Raw genomic sequence first — 12,903 nt, 5'->3', positions numbered from 1 at the left:
GTCAACATCACTCTTGATGGGGTAACTCGATGAGCGGCACGAAGCGAGATGCACGATTTTCACCAAAGGTAGCCAGTTGCTTTGCAGTTGACTTTGAGATCAACTGATCAAACGCGTGCCTCCTAAGGACGGAAACCGTTGACAGCGACGAACTAGAAGTATTAGATGAGTTCATGTATTTGGGATCGTTGATCAACGCGGACAACAACACTAGTAAGGAGATCAGCATTTAACACCGATATATAAGAAAGGTAATCGCACAGACACAGGCACAGACGTAGAAAATTATCGCGGAGTGGCAATTCAGTCGGCTATTCCCAAATTGTTTGAGGCAATCGTGTACGAAAGTCTATAAGATAAAGAGGATAGAGGATGTCAGGAAGACTGTATTTACTCCGACATGAGTAGAGCGTTTAATACAGTAGAAATTGATAGCGTACTGGATGCAGCTTATGATTTCGACATAAGAGGCTCACTGTTGAACTGGTTAAACTCATATTCTACATGCAGAAGGCAGTATGTGAAAATTCACGGTGAAGTTTCACAGCCGTTCATCGTAAACTCAGGTGTGCTACAAGGAAGTCATCTAGGTCCGTTACTTTTCGTACTAATGATGAACAATCTGCGGACGATATTTGGCGGAGTACAAACTGAAAGCGGAGAGTGGCGGAGGCGTATGAATCATGAGCTACAGGTATTGCTTGAACAGATTCCCATCGTACATCTGGCGAAAATTGGTAGGCTACGGTGGGCTGGACACATCGTAAGGATGCCGAAAATAGTTGTCTTTAACAGTCCCTCCGGCAACAGGAACAACGCTCAACGTACAAGACGGCTTGACCAGGTCCAAAGTGATTTGCGACTTCTAAGATGACTGGGAAATTAACGAGTGGCTCAACATCAATTTAAATGGAGACGACTGCGACTCAGTTTCATCGATAATTCTATAAAACCAGTTGTGTAAATCGCTCAAAAATTCCAGAATGTTACTTAGAATAATCACCAGACAAATAATTTTTGGTTGGCTGCCAACATCGAACCAAAACATTTGGATTGCACATCTAACTAAAACAAAGTATTTGGGTGTAAATAAGAAAAGCAAAAAATTGCATTTAAACCTATTGCTAGATTACCGTTTCTATTTAGGTAGAAACAAACAGGGCACATTATTGGTTTTGGGGCTCTATCATTAAACTTCCATAACAAACCGAGACTAATATATTCACAGCATGATTCTCACAACTTAGTGCAGTAAAACTGGCAAGATGAAGCTAAAAGCTACATTTTATCGCTCAAGTTTATAGCATGTGAACATTCAAATAAGCACGTGCAGGGCGTATCTAGCCATGATCTATGCATTAATATCTACATACCGTGACCGCTCCTAATTCTGCGCATTTTTCTACATATAAGTATTTTTTAACATTGTGCATAACTATGATCATTGCGTTATTTTTTTATAAATGTCTGTTCAATATTTCGTCATTATTCACAAACGGGCCATAATATTTGAGAGCGAAATAATCTATCGTGAAACTGAAAGTATTTTATATGGCAGAAAACATTGTCGATAGCACCAACGCAACGGTAAGATTGTCCTTCTAGAAAATTAACAAATTTATGATCGAAATTCTTTGCAATCATCAAATTACCCAGCATAATTAGAAAGAATAATTAATTTTAGTCATGTTTTAGACAAAAAGAGTGATTGCATGCATTGCTTTCCTTAGAAAAATGCAATGCAATAATGCGCAGATTTAGGCACAGATTTTTTATTCAAGTTCCAAATTCTGCGCAGTAATGTATCCTACGAAGAAATCGCGAAAGAATACGCAACCTCACCCAAATGGCTGAGGTATAGAGGCATGAAAATTCAAGTAGAATCTTTAACTTGCATTGATTGGAATCCTGTGCTGTGCCTCGGGGTCTGAACCTACGAGCGCCAATTCATGAAACCATGTCTTCTATAACATAAACAGCATAGCAAGAGTATTTATTTTCACTTTTTGGGTGCGCAGAATTAGGAGCAAGCATGCGCAGAATTAGGAACATGGACAAGATAGTGCGCAGAATTAGGCACCGTGGATAAGTTTACAAAACAAAAAATATACTCAATTGTTGGTCGACTTATAATTCCCATTTTTACCAGATTTTATAGACCGTAGCACTACACGTTGCTGCTATCCACGTTGTTAATTTAAATCTTGAATACTTATAGCGGAAGAATCTTAAAAATGTCTTAACTGCGCAGAATATGTTACGTTCACGTTATTTCCTCTTTAAACGAAATGCACTCTATGATAATCTCATTTAAACCGGGTATTTTTAATCAGCACTGCATTTTGTGGATCTTAAACTATTCGAGAAGTCCACTATATATTTATTATAAAGGACATTTATTCATTCACTATTGTGACACTGATAAAACACACAGGCGTCAGAGGTGAAACAGTTTTGATTGAGCCACTTATAGAAAGTTTTTACTACCGTCGATTATTCAGTTTATTCCATGTTTGTATACTTTCCCTGAGTAGTAAAGTTATGTAACTTGCAAGAAACGAATCAAAACTTTTCTGGATAAACATGAAGGCAGTGAAATTGGATTCAACCAAACCAACGAGCACCTTCAAGTAACCGTTCAGTACCTCTAGGCACACCGATTTGTTTCATCCACTGTGCCGCCCGTCAACGATACCTACGTATCAACAGGCCGAATGGGTCGTTCATAGCTCATAAAGTACATCACTCAATCACACATTTGACAAATGACCAATCCATCGTCACCACGCACGGTGAACCGACAGAAAAAGAGTGTGAATCTATTTTATTGCTAGTACATATATCATTCGTGCTAGGGTGATAGCGATGGACACTGCTTTTTCATGAAAATTGAGATGATGTCATATTCTACCTTTTAAATTACTTTAATCAAAAACAAATGTTTGGTCGATTTTTCCCAATTCGACTCCGTTCAGTTTTAACACAATAGTTTTATAATTTAACTATTGACCATTTTCTGTCACCCTAAAAGATGTAAATCGTTTGTCGAGGGTTATCCAAACATGAAGATCATCACACCTAGACAATGTTTAGTCGCATTCCGTGTGTTTGGGTGTATCAAATGTGTAGCCAACCGGTGGACACACTTTGGGGACCGACACTCACAGGTGGTCAGCAATGTTGACCCAGCGGAAGAGCGTATGCAAAACAACCAGGTTAAGGCAAAACGGTCTGGCTTAGGAGTGACACTGTGAAGAGCACCTAATCCCCGTCATAGCAGTGCTTTTTTCCAGGCAAAAAATACGACCAATTTCTATAAAATTTTCAATTCAACGGAGATCGAGCCGAAAAAGCTTAATAGCTTTCATGACGTAATGCAATCGGGAATGACAATCACGTTGATCCACTATTCTACTCAACACTACATTACTAATACGGTATTCAGCTCTGTACTCGCAAACCGTTTTATAGAAAACAGGCAGGAATGCAATGCAGTAGCATTCCAAAGTCTGCGCTTCTGATAAAAGTATCGACAACATTTCAACGCTATTGTTTGTTCAGTTGCTCTATACAACTGTAGACTCCTAAATCGTAAATAAACACTCTGTGAACAGGCAGATGAAAGCAATCCCATAGGCAGCACTAGTAGTCAGCATCCGTACGGCACGAAGTGATTTTTTTTCTTCTACTCTCAACCGTGGTTTCGACTGTCACCTGCACGAAGTTGTTATATAAACATTTCCAAGATACCATCAAAATCGAAAACGCGTTTTATGACGGCAGCACAAAGGGAAACGTGCAAATTGAACTCTGCGGTTATCCGCGCCACGACGATGCTACCGCGAATCACAACACTGAAATGATGGCGCAAAGGAAAATTGACCGCTCGACAGACACGCGAGCAGAGCACAACACAACCACTCGCGACCGGACTCAAAGCTAGACTACGTGTGTGAAGTTGTAAGCAAACCGGAGCGAGAGCCTATCGCAATCAGCCGCCGTTGGCGCTGGACCAAACCGTGGGGGTGATGGTTCCATTTTGAACCCAAACCTTTAAATAAACTACACGTTCATACTTAACAGTATGAATAGTGCTTTTCTCGTACATAGTAATTCAGAGAAAGAAGAGAGCACCGGAGAGCGCTGTTTGCTCTTTAAGTCAAGTTTGTTTTATGTTTTAAACCTTACCTTGCCGTACCCGTAGGAACCCGGTAAACCTACTGGCTGAGCAAATGACTGGCTAGCAGAGCATCGTTTAACGGTCAAGTGCTCCTCTGCTCCTCTGCACTATAATACAATATCGTAAACAATGCAACGACGGGAAAATCGCGTAACATGTGTACGCTGTAATGTGAGATATAAGTAGTGGAATCAACTTGTTGACTGTCCGAGCTTTACTCTCACTCGAAAGCGCGCGGGGTGTACATTTCACAGCACCACTGCACTGGTAGGTAAGTATCTAACAAATCCTAGACACACACGGATGGTGTCATATTTTCAATTGAAATGAAAAGCGAAGCGTGGCGGTGAATAAGTCGTTAAACTACACGTGATAGAACAGTAAAAAACATGCTTTATTGGTCAAATGATATTAATTTACGGACGGACATGTATCGAACATAATACAACAGTATAATAATTTAACGACAAATTGGTGGTTGGATGGCCTGATTTGCCCTATTTTCAGAAAAAGGACATCGACTCGAGTGAAAAACTACCAAGGCATTACATGGCTCAATTCTACTTATAAGGTGCCTGCATCAGTTACTAGACAAGTTCTGGGAGTACAGCTTCAAACAGACTCATCCGTTTGTGGACTTTAAGGCGGCGTACGACTCACAAGGAAACATCACTATCGGTCACAGGCTTAGAGCTTAACCACATACACCATAGTGTAGTCCTGTCGATCCAGAACATCACTGAACTGCTCATATAGGTGTAGCCTATGTAACTTTTTTGAGAAAGCTTAACTTGAAATTTGTATGGGAATGTGACTCAATGGAGGCGCATGGTACATGAATATCCTACATGCACCCTCAAGTAACAGAACAAAAAGAAAATTATATTGATTGCAAAAGGATGATTTTATTATGCAGCAAGCGTTTCTCGAATCATTTGTTTGTCCACCTGGAAGAGTTATTAAACTTTTCTCCTCGTTACGCTACACTTTCTATGTTATTTTATACCGCACTTTCCGCTAAACGGGACTCCGCAGTTTGAAAGTGAGACTGCACAGAACTGTGACCAAATTGCGACATACTGAAGTCACTGTCTTAAAAAAGAGAAAGAGTAACAATTGCAGCAATTGGTATTAGGGTAAATAATCCAAATTTGCCTGGCAGGCACAATATCAATTTAAATAATCTCTGACTTAAAGCATTAGTTGTATTTGTAATAAATCGGAGTTTATCTCCGCAATTTAAACTAGGAAGCTCACATTTTACAACACCTTTCTATCCCGATGTTAGAGCACATCATTGAAGCAATAGTGTAGCTCACATTGACAACGTCTCAAAAAGCAAAAAAATCGTACAAGATACTTTTCCCTAAACATCGAAAAATCTTGATCGGTATCTAGATGTTAAAATCGGAAGATCAATATCCAGCGAGATTATTGTTACATCCAGTATTCCACAAGGCTCATATTCGTGCTATACTTCAGCGAAGTAAACTTTCCACTACGAGGACTCAGGCTTTCCTTTGCCGATGATCTTAGGATTTATCTTGCGGTCAATAAAGTAGAAGACGCCGTTTTCCGAAAACGAAACGAAAATAGAATGGTGCTCAACATTAGCAAGTGTTCAGTTGTGTCGTTCTGCAGGAAAAACGGCATCCTTTTCAACTATCATCTAGGATCCAGGCGGCGAATTGATTAAAGGAGAGTCCTGCTTCAAGGACTTGGGAGTTCTCCTTGACTCACAGCTCACTTGCAAGCAGCACATCAGCTACATCGTTGCTAAAGCATCCCGTAGCCTTGACCTAATCATGAGAACTGCTTCAACGATATGCATTGCTTGAAGAATTCGTACTGCGCGCTTGTCCATTCCACGTTGGCTCGGCGGTCTAGAATCCCCATTATCTCAACGGCGTTGATCGGTTAGAGAAAATACAACGCAAATTCATTCGATTCGCCCTCCATCGCCTGCCATGAAAGCACCCGCTCCAGTATTAGTATTAGTCTACGAGCTTAACCACGATCTCTTCGTAGCAGAACGTTCCTCTAAGTATCGTTACGAAAGAAAAATTATACAGCAAATGGAGTCATCGTCGGGCTACAACGAGTTTCAGCCAAGTGTCAGCTGGGTTCGACTTTCACCTAACTCGTAGGACTATTCATTGGAACACCGAAAACCGTTCATAGTAATGGACTTATCTTGACAAATAATTAATACAACATAAACGAACTTTGTTTCTTGCTGTTTTATACAACATGATACGTAACAAATAAAGGTTGAAGAAGAAAGCTTTATTCAGTTATCTAGCAGCAAACGTATTGCAAACATTGTTGAAAGTTTGCCAACAGAGAAGCTTGTCCCAATTATGCCACAGTATCTACTTAAATAGAGAGAAAATTCCATCCTGTATCGAATAACTTGTAACGAATAACTTGTAACGCAATTAACAAATTATTAGTAAAATACAAGTTTAATAACACTTCCAGGTGGACAAAAAAGTGATTTTAGAAACGCTTGTTGCATAATAAAATCATCCTTTTTCAATCAATATAAATTTCTTTTTGTTCTGTTACTTGAGGGTGTATGTAGGATATTCATGTACCATGCGCCTCCATTGAGTCATATTCCCATACAAATTTCAAGTTAAGTTTTCTCAAAAAAGTTCCATAGGCTACACCTATACAAGCAGTGCAGTGATGTTCTGGATCGACAGGACTACGCTATGGTGTTTATGGTTAAGCTCTAAGCCTGTGATAGTGATGATAGTGATAGCGATAGTGATGTTTCCTTGTCAGTCAAACGAAATTAACTGTTACTTACTTACTTATGTGTCCATGTCCGCCGGTCCGGCGGAACAAAGGGATGAAATCAGAGATGTCCACTGCTGACGGTTACCGCCATGGCTTTTACCTGTCGCCAGGACAGGTTGTCGTCTACAGCCCGGATGTCGTTGGCTAAGCTCCGTCGCCATGAGCCTCCGATCCACTTCCAGCTACGTTCACGAATTTCTGTGGCTATCGGCCGTTGATGACACCGACGATGGAGTTCCTCATTGGATATCCAGTTATCAGGCCTCCAGGCACGAATGATGTATCGCAGGCACCGGTTAATGAATACCTGCAGTTTTTGCGTTGTCTCCGCTGAGACACACCACGTTTCGCAGGCATACAGCAGTACGGATTTAACGTTTGAATTAAAGATTCGGGTTTTCGTACGTAGAGTGATCTGGTTTGAGCGCCAAATGTTTCGCAGACCTGCAAAAGCACCCCTGGCCTTCCTGATCTGTGTGGCTATATCAGTCTTGGTACCACCATCGGGCGTTGTTTGGCTACCAAGATATTGAAAGGCGTCTACCTGCTCAACTTTTTGTCCCGCTACTGTGAAGTTGGTGGAATTGTCAGTGTTCACTATCATAGACTTAGTTTTCGCTACATTGACCTGCTGCCTGGGAGCTCTCGGAGAAGTCATCTAAATTGCTCTGCATATCGTTTCGGCGTTGTACGAGCAAGACAATGTCGTCGGTTAGGTCGAGGTCATTTAGCTGCTCCATCGTCGGGTCGGACAAGACGCCGTCGTGCAAAAGCTTGCACCTGAACGCCTCGTACTGAGCCTCGATGAGATGGACTAGCTTATCTGGAACTCCTCTACGCCTAAGTGCACCCCAGATGTTTTCGTGGTTGAATCGGTCGAACGTCAGCAGAAGAGAGTCCTGGAATTCGTTGATCTGCTCCAATATAATGCGGAGCGTTGTGATATGGTCTACACATGATCGGCCAGCACGGAATCCAGGTTGCTGCCGCCGGAGAGTTGCGCCGGGTCTCCTGGATCCGGTTGAGGATTACCTTATAGAGTACTTTGAGAATCATACAGAGCAACGTGATGCCACGCCAGTTACCGCATTCAGTTAGGTCTCCTTTCTTAGGGACTTTGACCAATATGCCCTGCATCCAGTCCACCTGAAAAGTTGCGGTTTCCCAAATATTGCTGAAAAGCTGATGCATCATCTGGGCTGACAAAGATGGGTCAGCTTTGAGCATTTCGGCTGAAATACGATCTATCCCTGGCGCTCTATTGGATTTCATACTCTTGATGGCTGCTACAATTTCATCCAGCGATGGCGCCTCCGAGTTCACGCGATTGATTCGACGAACTGTAGGCGTCATACGCTGCTGGTTTTGTTGGTCTCTGACATTTGAAACTCGGAAGAGTTGTTCAAAATGTTCAGTCCATCGCTTAAGCTGTTCTGTACGGTCAGTCAATAGCTGACCAGCTGTGTCCTTTAGCGGCATCTTTGTATTCATCCTGGCACCACTAAGGCGGCGAGAAATATCGTACAACAAACGGATATCACCATTGGCGGCGGCGGTTTCTCCTTGATCGGCTAGGGAGTTAGTCCAGGCTCTCTTGTCCCGCCTACAAGCACGTTTAACAGCCCTCTCCAGTTCGGCGTATCGTTGACGGGCAACTGTCTTAGCCGATCTGGTCCGCGCTCGCTCAATGCCGGCTTTCACCTCTCTCCGCTCGTCGATCTTCCTCCAAGTTTCATCCGAAATCCACTCCCTCCGCCCACTGCGCGCTTTGCCGAGGGTTTCATCACTGGTCGTGATGAAGGCGTTCTTGATGCCGATCCATTGCTCTTCGACGGTTCCACCAGGTGGCAACTCCGAGGCTCGAGATTCAAGTTGTTCAACAAAGGCCCTTTTCACCTCAGGATTCTCCAATCGGCGGACGTCGTAGCGCTGCGCTGCGCTGCGTTTGTTGCGTACATCAAGAAGGCTCCTTCTCCATTTCCGGCTGATGCAGATGTGGTCGATTTGGTTTTCTGTTCGGCCGTCGCGGGAAACCCATGTGACTTTATGTACTGGTCTATGGGGGAAGAGCGATCCACCAATGACCAAGTCGTTATTACCACAGAATTCTATAAACAGCTCCCCGTTTCGCTTATCTCTCCTAGGCCATGGCGTCCCATGACGCGTTCAAGGTCCGCGTTGTTTGAGCCAATCTTCGCGTTGAAGTCGCCCATGTGAATTTGGATGTCCCCCTTCGGGATATTCTCAACCACGCTGTTCAGCTGACTGTAAAAACTCTCTTTCTCCTGCAGGTCGGTAGCATCTGTTGGCGCATAGCACTGGATTGCCGTAAGGTTCCTAACCCATGCTCTGAATCTGGCAACGATTATTCGCTCATTTATTGGTTCCCACTTCATCAGGGCCGCGTGTGCCCCTGAGCTCAGTAGGAATCCAACTCCTCTTTCTCGAGTAGCATTTTCACCTCGTATGCCAGAGTAGAGCAAGACTTGCCCGGATGATGTCCTGTGTTCGCCAGTACCCGACCAGCGGACTTCGCTCAGCCCCAGGATTTCAAGCTTCAGGCGGCTAGCTTCCCTTGCAAGTTGAGCCAGCTTGCCCTGCTGGGCAAGGGTCAGTATATTCCATGTTCCGATTCGTGTCCGTGTTTTCATGCTAAAGGTCGTTGCCAATAATCCAGATAGATTTCTTCTTTCATTTTCGGTAACTTTTTTATGTTCTGGTACAGTAGGCTGTTAACCTAAGGTCCTTATCCCGCTGATGAGGCTGCCATCTTAATGTGGGCGGGAGCCACTGTGCCCCCTTTCCTGTTAGCATACAACAACCGAAGTTGCGTACCTCAGCCGGCACCTCGTGCAGGTAGGAATAGGAGTTAATGAACAGAGGTTATGGAATGCACATGTTCACCCTTTGCCAACCTGCTGCTGAACGGCTGGCTCCCTAAGATAACCTGCCAAACCAGGAAGTTTTTAGCAAATTTGTCATCTTCCTTAACTCCTTAGGAATGGCCAACAGTGATGACTCCTGTTGCGGTAACTGTTTTGGCTACCACGTTTTGACTGCCGCTTCGGGTCGGTGCCTTTGAAACCTTAAAGATACGGAATTTGGTATGTTTCTTCGTTTTTTGGACAAACAGATAGAAACCTCCGCCGAATCGCGAATCGAAAGTTTCGGCCGACGCTTGAATAGGCTCAGCACCTTCCTGGCCTTCACCAGGTCAACCTACCTAACCGCCCACCGAGTCGTGTGGATCTGCTTACATTAGTTCACCACTCAGAACACTGTCGACTGATGAATTCCCGATCCATCTGAGGGTCGAGTCGAGTTTGCCTAAATGGTGGCAATGATTTTTTGGTGTCTCTGCTCTTGCTTCCATGCCATGTCAGTAACCACTTTACTAATTGTGATAAAACTCTTCCAATTTAAATATTACATTCTTAGCTAATAAGAGCCAAAACTTCAACGCGCTAATAATTTACAATTTGATTAATGTGTCTCACTTTTTTAGAGCACAGTTTTAGTCGATTACGATAGACGATTTAATTTGGCAGAATGCATCAAATGCATTCAGACAAATTTAATAAGGACAGCAATCCTCGATGCAACGCAGCGTTAACTTGATTTTGTGATCAACAACAAACACCACTATACTGGCAGTAAGTTGCAAGATCAGAGGCAGCACCGTTGGAAAGTGAAATTAAGAATAGTGGATCCAATTGCTGTCTTGAGTAGGTACACCAGTTTTATTCAGAAATTTCAAAAAAGAGCGGTCAAACAAACTAATCCCCCGTACAAAGTGTACCCTGTACAAGACGCTTATTAGACCGGTTGTACTCTTCGGACATGAAACGTGAACAATACTCGAGGAGGACCTGCGAGTGCTCGGAGTTTTCCGAAGACGAGTGCTAAGAACGATCTTCGACGGCGTACAGGAGAACAGAGTATGGAGGCGGGGGTGAACCATGAACTCGCATAGCTCTATGGCGAACCCAGTATTCAAAAGGCGCTTGTTTCAATATGCATACCTCTTTTATCAAGAAGTGTTAATGATAACGATAATTGTAAGCAAATTTCCTCGGATGCCTATTGGGTAAAAATAGTATATGAAAAAACATTTCCACAGCTTTTTCCACGGTGAGGGAAAACTCTAAAGAAAACTGTTCTATCTACCATTCTCAAAAGAAAAATCTTTTTTCGTCATTTGCCAGCATTATTTTTCATTATTCAATTATGTAGTACAAATCTCTTAATCACAAAGTAGTAGGTAACACAGGAGCCACAGCAGAATTTATTGTTATACACAAGTAGTCGTTAGTTATTTGCAAGCTTCTAATAAAGTTAGCAGATGGAGTTTCCAGCCCGACAATTAATCGCGAGTAACATTGTTATTATAACATGTTATAAATCAAAAAGCTGTATAATCAAATGGTAGCAGCAGCTAATTAAAACCGTTTTGTATACTTGTTATCGCTGCTGATAGCTATATTATTACCATCAAGCCACGTCTCAAGAAACAGCAACAATAGGTAGTTAACGTTTATTCATCACTGCAGCAATGCAATGCAAGCGCATAGCTCATATACTGTACGTAGTTTTTACGTTAAACAAAAGCCACCTTCTGCAATTGAAAGAACATGAATGCACATGCATTCATGGTCACCTATCCATGCTCACTGAATGTAGCAGACTCTCTTGGCTTTTCGTATTTTCTAGCCAAGGTCACATCAGCTTTTGCCTGGATAATTGACACACATGGTTTATCCGACTTGCAGTTATACCAGCAGTAGGCAAACCGCGAACTTAAATTTAGCCTTGATAACAAATCTGAATAGACTCGACCAAAAAATGTGGAAACAATTATTAACGTTGCACCTTAATTAAATCAATGTAAATTTACTAAGGACTCTTTCGATGTTCCTGCATTAATGCTGAAAATTAACTATCGACTCAATTGACCATCCATCGGTTGGTTCAGTTTGAAAATAAAATATGTACTGATAAGCAGCAAAAATAATTCTCTAATCATCGGCTCAAAGCAAAAAACTTATCAAAATAACAAAAAAATATTCTTACCTCATACATTAGAATCCTCATCTTGGTGGGCCGCAAAAATGTATCCTCTTCCGGGGTCAGCGCAGGCTTCTTTTGTAGCAACAGTCGTTCCCGTCCGGGACCGTCCCGGACGCCTATACTCCACTCTTCGATATCGCTAGACGAAGCAGAACTGTTCTCTTCACCACTGTTGTACTCCGGATCGTCCCGTTGATTTAGTTTTCGATACTCGACGGAAGTAGTCCCAATGCTACTCATTTTACACGCCGTTCTCGTTCGTCGAAACTGCCATCTGAGCTAAGCTCACGCTCACCTTTCCATATTTCTGTGCGCTTTTTTGGTTTGTCATTTAAATCAGACTGAAAACACCTGAATGAAAGTAAACAACACACTCGTGTTTCAGCTTCGCACAAAAGAAAATTGAACATCGAAACCAGCGCGAAACACATCTGCGGATGATAGTGATGGTGCTGGCTTGGTACGCACCCGCGGAGTCTGCGATCTGAAAAAGCATCACCGAACTGTGCCAATGACCGACTGAAGTAGGTAGCTAACCCCTTCAGTGTCGAATCATTCAAACATGTATAATATGTTAATGTGCCACTAGGTTTGCACAACGCAAAGCACAGCCAGCACTAGCGTGCCGTACGTCGAACGGAAAGCATTAATGCAATTATAGTTCTAAGCGCGCAAATAGGTCATGGCACACAGTGAGTGCCGGAAGGCTCCTCCTGAAGCATCAGAATCTTGATCCACATTGGCAGCAGGGGGATTTTTCGTAAGATTATCGTACAAGTTTTGCATTGAAGGGACTCACTATTTTATGAAATATTTACTTTTTAAGACATTCAAGGCTTTTAATTGTCCCG

At 42.6% G+C, this 12,903-nt stretch overlaps 1 protein-coding gene across 7 annotated transcripts in view; it reads right to left on the bottom strand.

Annotated features, from left to right (window-relative positions):
• Positions 1–12,903, bottom strand: part of LOC128738456 (venom dipeptidyl peptidase 4) — a 57,472-nt gene that overhangs the window by 33,420 nt on the left and 11,149 nt on the right. For 3 of the 7 annotated variants that reach the window (XM_053833600.1, XM_053833599.1, XM_053833604.1), the window contains exon 1: positions 3,715–3,933. Coding sequence is in view for 1 of the 7 variants with exons in the window: in XM_053833598.1 (XP_053689573.1) it covers positions 12,056–12,292 (237 nt within the window). In the remaining 6 variants the exon portion in view is untranslated. Of the gene's footprint in view, positions 1–3,714; positions 3,934–12,055; positions 12,404–12,903 lie in introns of those variants that run through there. The other 4 variants (XM_053833602.1, XM_053833601.1, XM_053833605.1 and 1 more) reach the window with 2 other exon arrangements.

This window comes from Sabethes cyaneus, chromosome 2 (assembly GCF_943734655.1).
Source record: "Sabethes cyaneus chromosome 2, idSabCyanKW18_F2, whole genome shotgun sequence".
NCBI lineage: Eukaryota > Metazoa > Arthropoda > Insecta > Diptera > Culicidae > Sabethes > Sabethes cyaneus.
This window is presented reverse-complemented; position numbering and strand designations above follow the sequence as displayed.